Genomic DNA, 14,942 nt, shown 5'->3' with positions numbered 1-14,942 from the left:
TTTTATTCTCTCTAAATAAGACATCTCTTAAAATAATGCATTATTTATTCCAATGTAGTGTTTGTCAAGTCCCCTAGGTAAGACCTAATGGATGATTAACAGGTTGCAAAAACCCAACACTATTCAGTTTGTCAGCTTGAAGGAACCAAAGGGATTAAGTGGCTTTTGGAAATCTCATGAAATCTTTGTCCTTTATATCCCCATGCATTTGTAAAGATTTAAATACAGCACTGGAAGCTCATTCCATCATTAACCTACCCATGGGGAGAAGCGTTTCTCAAGGCGACTGAGCCAACTGACACAGAGAAAGGATGGCAAAGCCATAGCTGCACTCACAGGCACCTTTCAAGCAGTTCAAGAGGTTTCCCTCCACTGTGCTGTCCCATAATTAAAGCAAGACTGTACTAGTTAGGAGGCTACTGGACAATGCAAGTCTCTGATGGCTCCAATCTGTTCCCAAGCAGCACCCAATGGGGTCAATGGTGCCTGGGGTGAGGGATTCTGGCCATTCCTCCCAGCTATGGAGAGCCATGGAAGGCAGCCTCCTGCTGAAGGCCAGTTTTGGTGCACAGTCCCTCCCAATGCACACTGGGCAGGAGTTGGGCCCACTTGTGCAGCATCTCAAGCATAAAATTAGTGCAGAATCAGCAATCAGCCTAGCACCAGGAGCCCGGAAAGGACATTTCTGGAGGTAGAAGATGACTGTGAAAGTTCCTTGACATTATGGTCCCCCTTCAAATCTTTGAACTGAAGTCACTATTCAACAGTTACGTGGATCTGCTGCAGCCCACTTACCACAGCTTTCTGTACACACGTGGGAAACATCTTCATACAAAGTATAAAACTCCGTATCCACTTTCAGAGATGACTGCAGTAGCTTATTTTATTCATTCTTGCAATATACTTCAAACTTCGATGAGGAGTTCTGCTAACTAATCTAGTCAAAGACAAAAACCCCTAAGCCAATCCATGAAGACTAAGCAGTTCCATAACCTTCAAAATAAGTTCTTGAATTTTTTTATAGTATTTGATAGCAGCTTTTTATTGGTTACAAAACCTAAGCCCATATACAAAATTAGGAACACATTTAGATGCCTCTTTGAAAGAACGTTTTAGTCTATTTTAACTGATAGTTTAAAAAAATAATAAAAACAATGCAATTTTAAACACTGTTCTGAAAACGTAAAAGTGCAGCAATATACTTTGTTTCCTTTATTAACTATGAAATGGTGCAATCCCAATCAAAAGCTGATAAGGTCACAGCAGAAAGAACTGAGCAAACAGTTCTCCGATGTTCACTTTTAATGTAATGCATTGAGTGCAAGAAAAGGATCAAATCTTTACAGTAGTGGAAAACTGTTTTTTCAGTATCAATTTGTATGTAATCTCTAGGATAATAGTGAGCGTAGGCTGAACCGGGTATCCATCAGTCTATATGGTGTACAGAAGACTAGACTGAATTAGAAGGGAGGAAATATTTGTCCACAATAACATCTGCTGGAACTCTAATTTCACAAAAACTTTGTGACCTTACCTAACTTTGACTTTTTATTGTTTAGTTTTTTAGCGAACACCACACAGTTTCAAGATTTTAGACTATAGTGTGTGAATAGGATGCAGTTACCATATGAAGCTTCAACTCAACTTTTGGGAAAAGAAAAAAGGCACAATGAACTTCAACTCAATTTTATGTGCACAAGAGTTGAAAAATCTGAGCCACCTTAAAGAGAAATTGATTCTAAAATTTATAAAACCTATAAATAATCAGAGGCCAAACCACTATATTAAAACAGATTATCTAGCAAGTAAAAATCTTGCAGTTTAAACATACGCTTGTATCCAGTTGAGATACAAGACAACTCACTCTTTAAAGTGGCTCCACCTTGGCAGATATATATTTAATGAATGCACACCTGCTATGTGTTGTTCATCAGTGGAAAAACAGCTGATCCACAAAGCTCTGATGGCATCTGTCCTTATCTTCATCACAGTAAATACAACCCACATCCAATAACTAAATTAGTTTAGATTTTTCTATCCCTTCACATCAATGCATTGGGAAATTACACCCAGTAAACAACAGCAACAAAACCAGTTTGTGTGATAGCTTACAGAATTTCAAAATTACTGATCTTCACCCCAGCAATACCAAAATCCCTTTGAAAGTGACTGGGTCAGGCGATTTTCCAAAAGCAATGACTTCACATACCTTATATAAAGTTATTTAATGTGCGCTGCACATCAGGTTTATGCTGAATAACGGCAGCTTCCAGACAGCCTCACACATCAACCAGTTTGTATGTTTTTAATCACATGAATAAGATTTGAGACTAATTTCTGAATTACTCTTCCAATACTCCAAGAATGAAGCTTTTATGACGCTTCTAAGTAGTTGCTGGTTTGTTGCCAACCACATCATCATAAGCACTGGTTACTAAGTAAAAAATAGTTTAAGACTAAATTACAGTAAACATGAAAGCTCCACAGTTTAAACCCAATATAAATCAACCATATCCAATTATCAATTTAAAACAAAAGATATTGACTACTGAAAGTTGAAAGCAAGATTCTTTTTAACTATTACATTTTTGGACAGAATTTTTTTTCTACAGTCTGGGACTCTTGCTTTCAGCTTAAACAGAAGTTCAAGTCCATAACAGGTTGTAGCTCAGGTAAAATACCATGCACAGCATTTGATTACTTCAAAACAGCAGGAACACACAGGCTGAAGTGAGTGGTCAAATAGGGCTCGCTGTTCTCAAAAATTAGGTATAATGGCAAAAGCTTTACCAGTCCAAATCAACAGTTCATTCTCCAACCCTGGTTTCTGAGGCAGTTAATGAACACACATCAATTACTGATAGCTGAAGTAGTTTTTCTGTTTGTTTTAAACTTAAGTGTTTAATCAATTGCCAAGTGTTGTGTTTTTATAAGTTACTTTTATTTCAGTTTCACCAATGAAATTCATTTGGCTTGCATTTTTGAATCTATTCTTCCACATAAAGTATATGTTTGTGGAGGATGACGATGGAGGCTCAGAGCAAACTGGGCCCCTGTAAAGTCTTCCAAAATGTATGCATCATACCAAAGTGTCTTGATCCACAGCGCACCATTTTCCAAAGAAGCTACTTTTCCGTGGAAAGCCAATGTGCCACCACTATGGAATATTCTTAACAAAACTGCAGATTGCGGTTGTCAGCATGTGGCACCAGGAAAAAGGCAAAAAAAGGTAGTTGGGACTGTTAAAAAGAATTCTGAAACAGTTTAAGAGATCATGCATATGCATTTACAGTCCATGTGATAGTGATGTTTGGCAACTGCAAAGTGACCGATACATGGCTTGCTTTAGAAGCATCAAAACGAAGAGGCATGTGTGTCTTGGAGCCTTTTGTTTCTTCACTTGGTAGCCATCTGGTGGTGCTTCGTACTGGTGTGGGACAAGAGAAGCTGCACTTTTTTTGAACTTAAAAATTAAATTCTTTTGTTTGAAGGTTGGCTGTTGGGTCAAAGTTGTAAGTACCTCCTTGAGTGGCTTCAGGAATGAGACTGGGGTCTTCATCGATCTACAAAATACAACAACAAAAACACTTTAGAGGCTGATTCCCTGCACAATTTGGTACATGTCAAAGAGATTCACAAATGCTCATATTTTCTTTCTTTTTTATTTTTAATATTATTGCAATAAAATTAGATAATTTTTTCCAATTCAATTCCTCAAATATATTTTAAAAGAACAAACATCAGCTCTGTTCTAGTACCATTAGAGAAACAGAAAATTGTAATGGTTAGGGACCACACTGCTGTTTGGTCAAAGTAGTTGCTATTTTAGCTGTGCAGTTTAATTTTCAATGCCAATTTTTAGTACTTCTGGAGTTGTCTAATCACTAGTTGTGAATTCCGAAATTAGTTTTGTACTTTCTCCCATTTTCTTTCAACATGAAAATAATTTTTTATCAGCAGCTGATAGAAATACTTACATAAAGCTTAAAAGAGTTCTTAGTATCTCCTATCAGAATCTGAAGGATTTAGAATTCCTCATTTCAGAGCAGTTTTATATAGCTCTCATAAAGGCAATCTGAATTTGGGTTTAAACCAAAAGCACTTCATTGCTCTAGGGATACAGAGCGAAAGGCATCAGTAGGCAACTTCACCCAGCTTCCTCAGAGGAAGTTAAAATGTAGGTATTTAATGCCTCAAGGAACAGCAAATAACATATTCAGTAGCATCAATATGCACAACTTCAAGCCCTACCCATCCTCCTCCAAATCACCAGCTTTTCTCTGAGCCTCATTTGAGACCGTGTGTCATTCTGAAACAGGTAAGAGCCCCTGGGTGTGGGGTTTCTGAGACACGGCCTTGCAGTAGAGTGGACATCAGAACTGACTCACCTAAAATCTTTTGTTTCCCTTTCTTTTGGGTAACGATACCTAAACTGAGGGGAAGAGATTAAAGCCTTTGGTGGCAGCAACAATCCGCAGGAGGAAGCATGGGATGTCATGCCCACATGAAGACTGAATCCAGTTTCAGAATGCTTTGCAAAATGTTTGTGAATTGATAATTAGCACTTCCGTCCTGTGCAGAGATACTACAAAGTAACACTGCCCAAGTTCACCATCCTTTAGCACAAGAAACTGAAGTCAGGAAGCTGTTAGTGCCAGTCCTAAAGTACATGTGTGCCACTTTACAGGGCTCAGCAAAAGAGCAGACGGAATTAACAATAGAGGGACATCGAGCAGCCAGTAACATCTAATGAGAATACAGAAGATCCTGAAGTCCATGGGCAGTCCATCTTAACACTACCAAGCAGGGTAACATAATCAGTCTCTTGTCTTCCTAGGGCAATTTGGAGATTTCTCTCCTCTTCCCTCCCTTCCCCTCCCCTTTCCTCTTCTCTTTTTCTTTTTACCAATCCTCAAACAAAGGTTATTTTTCTACTTACAGCTACTGCCCGAAAATTTGCCTGGTTTCATGCTTTGATTTTTGTCTCCCAATCATGGAATTTCTACAGTTTTGAGTTTCAGAAGCTCCAGAAAACATAGTAATGGTATAAATGATAATCTGAAGGAAAGTCTTGCTCTTGAGTAAAGGAGGCATATTCAGCCAATCAGGCATAGATTTAAATGTGTTAATGTAAAAAGTAAATGCACAAAAGAGAGTGCTATCCTCAGTGAGGTGTTTTTCCACAAACACCAACTAGACTATGCTCTTCAGTTAGACACAGAAGTCTCAGCGTCATTATGGAGACTTTAGGACACTGCTCTGAGAATCATTAGAGGCATAGTGAACTTTTCACATATCTTAACTTCTGCTGAGTAACTTCCCAATCATATGCTGGGCTCATGAACTGAAAACTATTGAGTCCTAAAGTTAGAGCTGGCATCTGGAGAGTTCAATTTAAGAGAAGAACTGAAGACACAGTTCTGCTAGGCTGTCACCCTGGATGGCCCGGAAAAGATAATTTGTCTTCAAATTGCTTGTTGAAGTGCTTCTCAGGGACTCGCAAGCAGCGAGTAGCAGGAAGAGCTAGAACCAAAGGGTCAAAATACCTAATCTGGGTGAAACAAAATACCAGATGGTCTAGATCCATCAGCTGCAGAAAGTGTTAACAGTTTTGATGACTCTTTTCAACGAAGAATCCAGACTGAGCAAATACAGAGCTGAAATACAGAAACTATCTTAAAGTAAGGATGTGCTGCCCCTTCCAAAGACTGATGTGTGAGAAAGTAAAAAAGGAGAGACAGAGAACTGTTTAGATTCTAATGACAAGTAATTATATGTCAATTTACAGGTCAGTGTGACAAAATTAGGTCAGCGTCATCAGTTTATTAGGCAAAACTAGAGTAGTCCTCTCGATCTTGCTGAAGAAAAGTCCTGGTATAGAGAAACTCTTCAAAGACTTTCACTTGAGGGAAACTGTACTGAACACGGAGAAGGAAAACTGACTTTCCAGATAATGTACGTTCATGACAATTGTAACTGAGGAACAGCGACAATGTACTTAAAAAAGCTAGCAGCACAGTGCATATACTCTTCCATCTATAACATACTTACATCATCACCAGAGAAATACTGATCTATGATTTCAAATGCTAGTTTATAAATGTCTTCATTCTCATGCTGTTGCAAGGCTTCAATTTTCTCTAACCCTGAATAAAAGAAAATGGAGAAGAGTTTTATAAGTTTAAACCAGAGTTACTGACTACTTAGAAGAAAATAAGAAAAATAATGAAACATTACTACTGAAACACACTAGAATAGATGTAGCTCATTTGAAAATATCTACACAGCAGCTATCCTTGTCTCTGAGAGGAAAGAGAAGTAGTTACTTTAGTAGTGAACTTTAGATGCCATGGAATCCTCCATTTTATGAACAATGGATAATGGAATTTTCTCTCTTTTTAGATAAAACACTCTATATTTTTTAAGACTTCTATATACTACAAAGCTTTTGGTTTAGTAATTGTGCCTTCTATGCATCACCAAAAGGAAGTGGCTAAATTCGTATGTTGTCTATGAGTTTCAAACATCAAGGTGACAAAGCCTCATACTCAGAGAAGTTAAAACACTAGTCCTATTTTCAAACTGCACATGGAATAACACAAGGGAAAAGCTTCCAGTGTATTACATTCTTCAATATCTCTTTACTATAATACATTAATTAGCATGTGTTACAACCTGGATTACAATATCAAAAAGACTCCTCTCATCTGGCTTTGATCTGTTGATGAAATTATGATCCTAAAACTGCTTCCAAGGAAATGAACTAGAACAAGAATTGTGTGTTTTACCACAGGACAAAGTATGTGCAATTATCAAATGAAAAAAATGAAGAAGTGCAATTCTTATTTAAGCCTAAAAATCTAAAAAATACCTAAGCTACAGAAAACTCCTTTAAGAATTGACCATCTTTAACACATGACCATCTCCAAACCAAACTAAACAGAAAAAAAAGTAATTTTTCTCATTTCAAAAATCTGCTTGTTTACTCAAATAGCCTGTGGTAAATAATGCTGCAGTAAACATCAACAGCAGTGAGGGGAAGACAGAATATCCACCAAATCAAATTTTTTAAAAGCTTAATAAGGTCTTACCTCCACACTCTTCTATAATTTCAGCTATTGTGCTAGCCTCATCACCAGCCATTATCAGGATGTTTTTCAGGCCATCCAGCACCACTTGTACCACTTGAGAATCCTTTACTGAGAGTAGATTGCAGAACGGTGGGATTACATTTTGCTGTACAAGGTATTCAACCTTAATAATTAAAAAACAAAAAGTGCTTTCAAGATTGTGCTTCTTACAAATGGCTGCATGTGCAACATTTTATTGACAACTTGAAATCCCACTACACATACCTGATCTTTTCTCCCACTTATTGTCAAATTGCTAATTGCCCAAGCAGCTTCCTTTTGTGTTCCAAAGTCCCCCTGAAAAATAAAATTATTAGCTCATTAAAATTAGCATGGAAACATCTGTCAAACTTATTAAAAATCACAAACTCCTCATGTCAGATTTATAAAAAGAGGATGACAACTTGCATAGCTGATAGTGTGACTGACCTTAGCCAGCTGGTGTATGATCATAGGGATTAGCCCAGCATCTATTACAGCCTGAACTTGTTGCTGGTTTCCTGCTGTGATATTGGAAAGGAACCAAACTGCTTCCTACAATAGGAGAAAACAAAAAAATCAAAACACTTCTAAAAACTAGTGATCAGATAAAAAAAAGAACCCAATCAAACCAAACCATCTCAAAACCAATCATTAAACAGGTTTCTTCCCCAGTAGCACTTTTGGCACACAAACTTTTATTGCACTATGAAAGCCAAACAAGCAGGGAATCAATGTAAAAGTGATATGTGATATGTTTAATTCACATGGCCAGATTCTTTTTTACATAAGGAGTGTCTCCATACATCAGAGGCAATACTGACTTAAACCTTATATCCTCTTTGCACTGCAGGAGTCACAGACACGCTTTAAACTTTCAATCAGTTTTGCCAAGAAAATAGGAAAACTGGTAAAGCCTCATAAAAAAAGGACTTATCCTGTAATCCGACTACTGACAGCTCAGTAGTAGCTTTCTGTCAGGATACAAGGAAGACTAACTCCGCATCCCATTTTCTTCCTGAAACATGAAGTGATGCTCACAAAGCTTATGTCCTGTGACTTTGCTCATTAGTTACTCCTTCTGGAGGTTCATTCACATAGCTAAAATCTATGTCATGGAAGTTAAAAAATTCCTAGTTACAAAGGGGGATACTTGTCAAGGCAATGCAGTACATCTTAAAGAGGCTCCGATCTTAAATAAAAGTCAAACAGATGTGTCAAGCAGCCAATTATGAATCACTGCAGGAAAAAAACATAATGGGTTTCCACTTTTTTAAAAGATGTGTATCTTGCTTTTATTTGTATTTTCCCTCACAATATACACTTGAAACAAAATTCAAAGCACTTCTAGACTCCTCTTACATAAAAAAAATTTCTTGGCATTCAGAAGAGCTCTTTATCATTCTTTTGTGAGCACTGGAAGTGCAGGAAAAATAAATCACATCAGTTTGACTGTCAGAGTTATCTCTTCTTCAGAGCTCTTCACAGTTCTTCAGGGCCTGAAGAAACAGAGATTCCTCACAAACAGATTTCACCTCAATAGTACATACACTAAAAGTGGGGGAATCATGCAAGCTCAACCAAAAAGCCTCCTCCTCAGCCAGCCCCATCTTTGCAGTGGAAGATGGCACAATGAGTAAGAAAAAGGCAAATAACATAAAATATAGCTTTGGAAAAGAGGACCCCGATCACTTTGTTTCATCAAACTCTCCCTATTTCATCCAATCTTTGCAGCAGTGAAGCTGCTCCTGCCAAAAGGAAGGAGAGGAAATTCAGGGGCAATTTTCAGAAAAGCACAGTGGTATAGCCTCCTTCCTTGAAGGTGAAGATGGACAAGAGAACAAACTTCACTATGAAAAGTTGGAGTGGAAAAACTGGATCAGTCTTATGCAACTCACTAGACTCAACCAAAAGTAACAGCCTTTATTTATGGAAAACGGTAACTGAAGTTATCCAGTCACTCACTTTGCGAATGAAAGGAAAAAGTATCACACTCCAAAGCAAAAACCATCAGTCCTCCCAGAAAGTATGAGGCATCAACACCAATGCATGGATACTCACTATGGATGTTTGGTTTCAGCCCTAATTAAGCACCAGCCTCAAAGGCCGCATCTTTATACAAAATTGCTCACATGCTGGATGTAAGAGCTGTAAGAAATTCTTCCGTAATATTGCACATGCTACTGCTTTATTTCTTAAACAAAAATATTAAGTTAGGAAGAAACAAATCATACCTTGTTTATCTTCTCTTTTGGATGCGTCAGGAGATTTGGGAAATAAGACAAAACATCACAATTGAGAACAACTTGTGTCTGTTCATCAGTACCAGTTACTATGTTGCCTACTGCTCTCAGTGCTGCTGTCTGAATATCCAAAGTGGGAAGGAAAAAAAATTGCATGTTAAAGACATCGCTGTTACTTATGCTAAAACAAAGATAATTTTAAGATGTCTCTTTATAAAAACACTTTGCTAAATGCAATTTAGCACTTCATCCTGTGAGCTACATCACAAAAATGGGTACTGTTCCATCAAAAGAGAAACACACAGTACATCACCGAATAAATGCAGTGCAGCTCAACTCAAAAAGTGTATAGATTAGAAATAAAAGATTATTAAAACAACAGACGATTAATCCATCAAGTATCTGATCTGTGTTACAATTACAATAATGGCTGCTAGGCTCTAACTATGTCTGCCAGTGTTGCTTACTTCTCCATTCATCTTCCACTAGGGCATTCAAAACATCTCGACTACTTTTCTGAGTCTCAGCTGACTTTCAGAAGTGGACTTTGTATCTTTATGTACTGGTCAGTAAATGCTTTACAAGTGACAGAATACTGGAGAGACTCCTTTTCATCAAGTGAACCAGTCTGACAAATTTCAACACAGCCAAGTCTCATCCAAAGTACAAACTAAACAAACACATAAAATGCACAGATACACAAAAAACCTCCCCATTACAGCGTCTGGTTTATAAAAACCAAGCACACATTAACTAACTTTTAGTTTCCCTTTGTCTTCAAAATTAATGAAACTAGCTTAGTCAACCTACCTTTCATAGCTAATTACAAATTTACTTCACCAAAAGGACTCAGCATCTGCAAATATTTTAACATCCCAAAGGTCCTAAAATACTAGTTAACTTCCATGAACTATTCAGACAGAATATGCAGTACCATGTACGCAGCAACAGAAAGAGCGCATATAACTTGAATTCTGGAAAAGTTTAAATCTGTTGTCATTAAATATTTTAGGCCTAAAGGAAGGCACTCCTTGTAATCACACAGTTAATGTTTAACCTGTCACTTTACTTAAAACTGTATCAGAACTGTTTTGCTTGAGTTTTCTTTCATTTTAATAATCTTTTTTTCCCCAGTGTAGGTAACACTTTTTGTTCAGTTTTACCTGCACAAAATGTAGCTATAAATGCTTATCTCAGTAACTCCACTAATAAATGCTCTAAGGCACATATTTTAGCAAATAGTTTACAAAAGACTATCCAAGAGCAAATGAACCAGACTTACTTGAACTTTAACCTCTTGATGACTCAGAAGGGGAACTAGAAAAGGTACAACTCCAGAATCAATCACCATTTGTATCTGTTCATTTCCACCGTCTGTTAGGTAGGACAAAGCCCAAACAGTGTCCACAAGAATCTACAAATTGGAGAGAACATGGTTTACACATTGAACAGAAAAATCCATATAATGGAAACTTAATTTAGTGAACATTCCATGTATTTGAGAGTGGGGAGAAAAAGCATGCAATTTAGTTAAGAAAAACTTAAACATGACTATGATGAGATCTAATCAGTAAAATGTTAGATTACGTACAGCTATAAAAAATAGGGCCATTTGTTCCATCATAGTAACTTCTACATGTCCTCTCAAATTCCTTTTTAATTAAATAGCACATTTTGGTGCATAAAGTGACAGCATACATCATCTCACAAAGGTAAGCTGTTGGCTTGATTTGCATTTACCAGGTAGACAACAGCTCAGATAAGTAGTTGTGCTAGTAACTTCCTGAAGAAAATACCAACCCAGCCTCCTTAGCACTGCTATAAATTTGTTAGCTGTGCTATCTTTTAATTATGGAATTTATAATTTCCTTAGTCTCTAATCCATCTGTCTACACCTCAGCATTTTTGATCCAGTGCAGTTCTCAACTGAAACTGCACACTGTTCTGGATATATGCCTTTTTCTGCCTTCATATTAAGAATAAAATCCACAGCAAAGGAAAGGAGTTCTTATACCAACTAAAGGACTAGCAAATATTGTAAGGTAGCAACTACTGAAGTGTTCAAGCAAAGCAAAACCCACAGAGAAATGCCTATCCTGCAGGGCATTTTGAGTATCCTAAAGAAAGTAAAGACTAAGTCATGGATGACTTGATAAGGATGATTTGAAAGCCCTTGAAAAAAGAAAGGTACAAAAGTACAGTCATTGAAAGGTAGTATCTGAAGCAGAAACAAAGCCAGCAGAAAGAGGGATATCACATCACATAGAGATGATGTTAGGAACTGCAGGAAGAGAAATCTAGAGCCCACAAAGGACATTATCTGTTGAGGTACTTAGATCTGGTCTACTTTTAAAATACCCACTTAAAATTTCCAGCTATGAAGACAGTTGAGTACTGCAGTACTGAAAACATAGGAAGGACTTCACAGTCCTGACCCACAGGCTGCTTCCACCCAGCTCCAGATGCCAGCCAGCACAGACCTAATGCTCTCTTGATGCAGCCTGCTGCTGCCCTCACCTCCTATGCTGCAGGGACAGCAGAATGTGCTGCAGTGGAGCCAGTATGGCAGCAGAAGCAGTGAGAGATGGTGCCTCACCAGTTTGCTGCCCCACAGCCCTGTTGGTGACGAGAGCAGCAGCCGCCAGAAGTGCTCACAGGACTGTGGGCTGACCTACCTGCATCACTGACTCATCTCCAAAGATAGGTTTGCTGCTCCAGTACAGAGAGGCTGGGACCAGACTGGTACCTCCAAACTAGCACCTGACTCTCAGGATCAAAATGACGGACACCCTAATTGAGATCAGTCAAAACCTGGAATCACAGATTCTCATATCTACTTCAATAAGCTCTCATACAATCATTGCTTGCAAAAGCTTTCAGATTTGGCAGGGGAAAACTGCCTATAGGTTTGAAGTATATTTGGCTTTGCTAAGTATTTCCATTCAGGTTTGTCCAAGTTACGCATTGAAATGTCACCATGTGCTGTCTCCCACTCATTACACTGGGAAAACCCTGGCAAAATCCCAGATTAAACTGTGCAAATATTTCATGGAGCCAAGCCCACTTCACCATTAAAAGAGCAGCAGAAACACCACTACTACAGCATGGAAGTAACGAATGACAGTTCCACCAACCTTATGCTTTATCCCCAGACCCACCACAAGGGTTCACTTCCTTCTTCCCTAAATTAAAGGATCACTGTAGAGATTACAAAGGCCTGACAGGAGAAGAAGAGCAGCTTGGTATCTTTAGTTACAGAGATCTTTGTTTCTGAAATCCCAATGTATGGCTTTGGGAAGTAAGTCTACACTTCCAAGGATCTTACTTGGAAAAATATAGGTAAACCCATGGAGCAGGAATGTGGGAAGTACTGGAGGTTTAGTATTATAAACATGAAGGTTGTCAAAGGTGCCAGAAAACAATAGTTTATTGCTGTTTATTTAAATGTGTTTTCACATGTTATTTCTTTAGTGAAACAGGTTGCGAAGTCAGGTACCCAACAGGTTACAAAATTCAGGTTTACACTTACACTCACAATATTTGATTGATATGTGGAATTAAATGTATTTTTTTTAACACATGCATTATATATCCTCTATGCAAAATTTTAAATTGGGGCAGAATTAAAGTGAAGCTGATGGTAAAGCTGGCACTTGCATTTTCTAGAGCTCAGTTCTGCAAGATAGGAATTTTTTAACATATTTCTAAAGTAAAGGATGCAAAAATCCCAACTTTTAGAAAAGGTTATTTCAGAAATGTATTTGCACTTTCTTTTTTGTGCTCTGAGAGACTACAGTTATATTAGTCTTCCTATTTGTGTATTTACTAATTATTAATAAATTAATGCACAAAACCAAGTTTGCTACTTAAACACAATCCTGCAGCTTTTTCTTTCTAGAGAAAACAGAGAATTTAAATATTGAAAACTTTAGAAAGTACTTACGTTTATATCTGTATGATAAATGAGAACACACAATGCTGGCAAAATCTGTAAAGAAGTTCATCAGTCATTACAAAAGAATAAAACTAGTGGTACTATCAAGAATCCAAGTACTGCAGTCACAACTTAGCTTGAGTCTGTATTAGCATATTGTATTCACACACTTCCCAGCAGCTGGTCACTCCCTCAAAGTATGGACAAAAATATGTGCATTGTATTTAAAATTTGTAAAAATATGAGACAGGACTATATTTCAGACACACAGAGTGCAGATTGTATTTTGAGGGAAAACAAGCAAACAGAGATAAGATACACGTCTGCTATTTTGAAAGCTTTGTCACCACACATAAAATAAAAATCATTAGCCTAGTATCAATACACACAACCTGTTGGATTAAAGTTTTATTTTTATAATCACATGAGGAGAAAATATAAAACTGAGCTGTGATAAGACTGCTTAGAACAGAGTTTTTTATTTAGTAAAGTAGTATGTGTAAAAGCTTCTCTGTTCTTTATTTCACTTTAAAAATGTCACTAAAGTTTAGTTAACAGTATCATACTTCACAAGGTTTCAAAAACTTTACCTACATTTTGGAATTAATCTTAAAATGAAGAACTTTATGTACATTACAGCTATAGTTCCAGTCAAATAGCACCATTTTACTAACTGTGTCTGTTCTATAAACACAGCATTTGCTCTGTTCACCAGTTTAAAAGGATTTTCAGATGCTTCTCATCTCAGGCTGGGACTTGGCATTGACTGCCAAGTCGATTGACAGCTACACAAACTACAAACTACACAAACACAAACTACACTACATTCATTAGTTTACTTACATTTGCTCTTACTGAAAATTACATTTGGATACTTTTATATATAGAATCACATTCGTAGCCTTTTTTTTAAATAAAAACATGAAACGTTGAGTATGTTAACACTTTCTAATGTGTTAATTTTTTGTTGTGTCCATTTTAATGTATAGCTCATCAGTCTTCAGTCTTCAGTCTTGCTCAGTTTCAGATATTACAAATACCTTTATTAGAGCCTTAGCAAGAATCACCAAATGGGTCATTTAACAACTGGTAAGTGGCACAAGACATGTGCACAGTGATAAAAAAAACATGCATAAATTCATACAATTGGTCTCTAGCCCAGAGTATAAAAAATCATCTGTCTTGTAATTCTTTATTTACCTCCTGAACTGTCTCCATAGGCGGTGGAGGATCCTTATTCCTGCAGAGATTTACAATGACCCATGTGACGTTCCGAAGGAAGGTGATGGGAATGGAGGGATTGATGAAGGACAGAAGAGGTTTGACAACTCCCAGTGATATGACATAATCTCTACATTGAGGACCATCACCTACAGAAATGAAAATTGTTGTAAAAGAAATTACATTAAAAATGGAAAATCTTGAAATGTATGCAATGACATGTTGGGATACTGAAATTCTATGTTTCCTCACCAATAGTCTAATACTAAAATGTGCTGCTTAATTAAATATACATACGTACAGTTATGTATGTATATTTTAGGAGACATAAAATTTATCCTGTCAATATTTTGCATAGCAAGTGATACTATTATTTAGAAAAAAAATAGGAGGTACATATCTGATTCTGGCCACATTACATATTAAAAAAAATTA

General features: G+C 37.1%; 1 protein-coding gene across 1 annotated transcript in view; it reads right to left on the bottom strand.

Moving 5' to 3' along the window:
• Positions 1-1,021: 1,021 nt before the first annotated feature.
• Positions 1,022-14,942, bottom strand: part of KPNA3 (karyopherin subunit alpha 3) — a 49,875-nt gene continuing 35,954 nt past the window's right edge. The window contains exons 9-17 of the mRNA XM_051779324.1: positions 14,487-14,656; positions 13,296-13,340; positions 10,635-10,766; positions 9,344-9,472; positions 7,560-7,664; positions 7,356-7,427; positions 7,092-7,254; positions 6,052-6,146; positions 1,022-3,563 (exon numbers count right to left, since the gene is read on the bottom strand). Of these exons, the coding sequence (XP_051635284.1) occupies positions 3,465-3,563; positions 6,052-6,146; positions 7,092-7,254; positions 7,356-7,427; positions 7,560-7,664; positions 9,344-9,472; positions 10,635-10,766; positions 13,296-13,340; positions 14,487-14,656 (1,010 nt within the window). The 3' untranslated portion in view covers positions 1,022-3,464. The remainder of the gene's footprint in view (positions 3,564-6,051; positions 6,147-7,091; positions 7,255-7,355; positions 7,428-7,559; positions 7,665-9,343; positions 9,473-10,634; positions 10,767-13,295; positions 13,341-14,486; positions 14,657-14,942) is intronic.

This window comes from Manacus candei, unplaced genomic scaffold, assembly GCF_025592945.1.
Source record: "Manacus candei isolate 608988 ecotype Guabito, Panama unplaced genomic scaffold, ASM2559294v1 h1tg000014l, whole genome shotgun sequence".
Classification (NCBI taxonomy): Eukaryota; Metazoa; Chordata; class Aves; order Passeriformes; family Pipridae; genus Manacus; species Manacus candei.
Note: the sequence above shows the minus strand (reverse complement) of the source record. Positions and strands in the feature narration are given on the sequence as shown.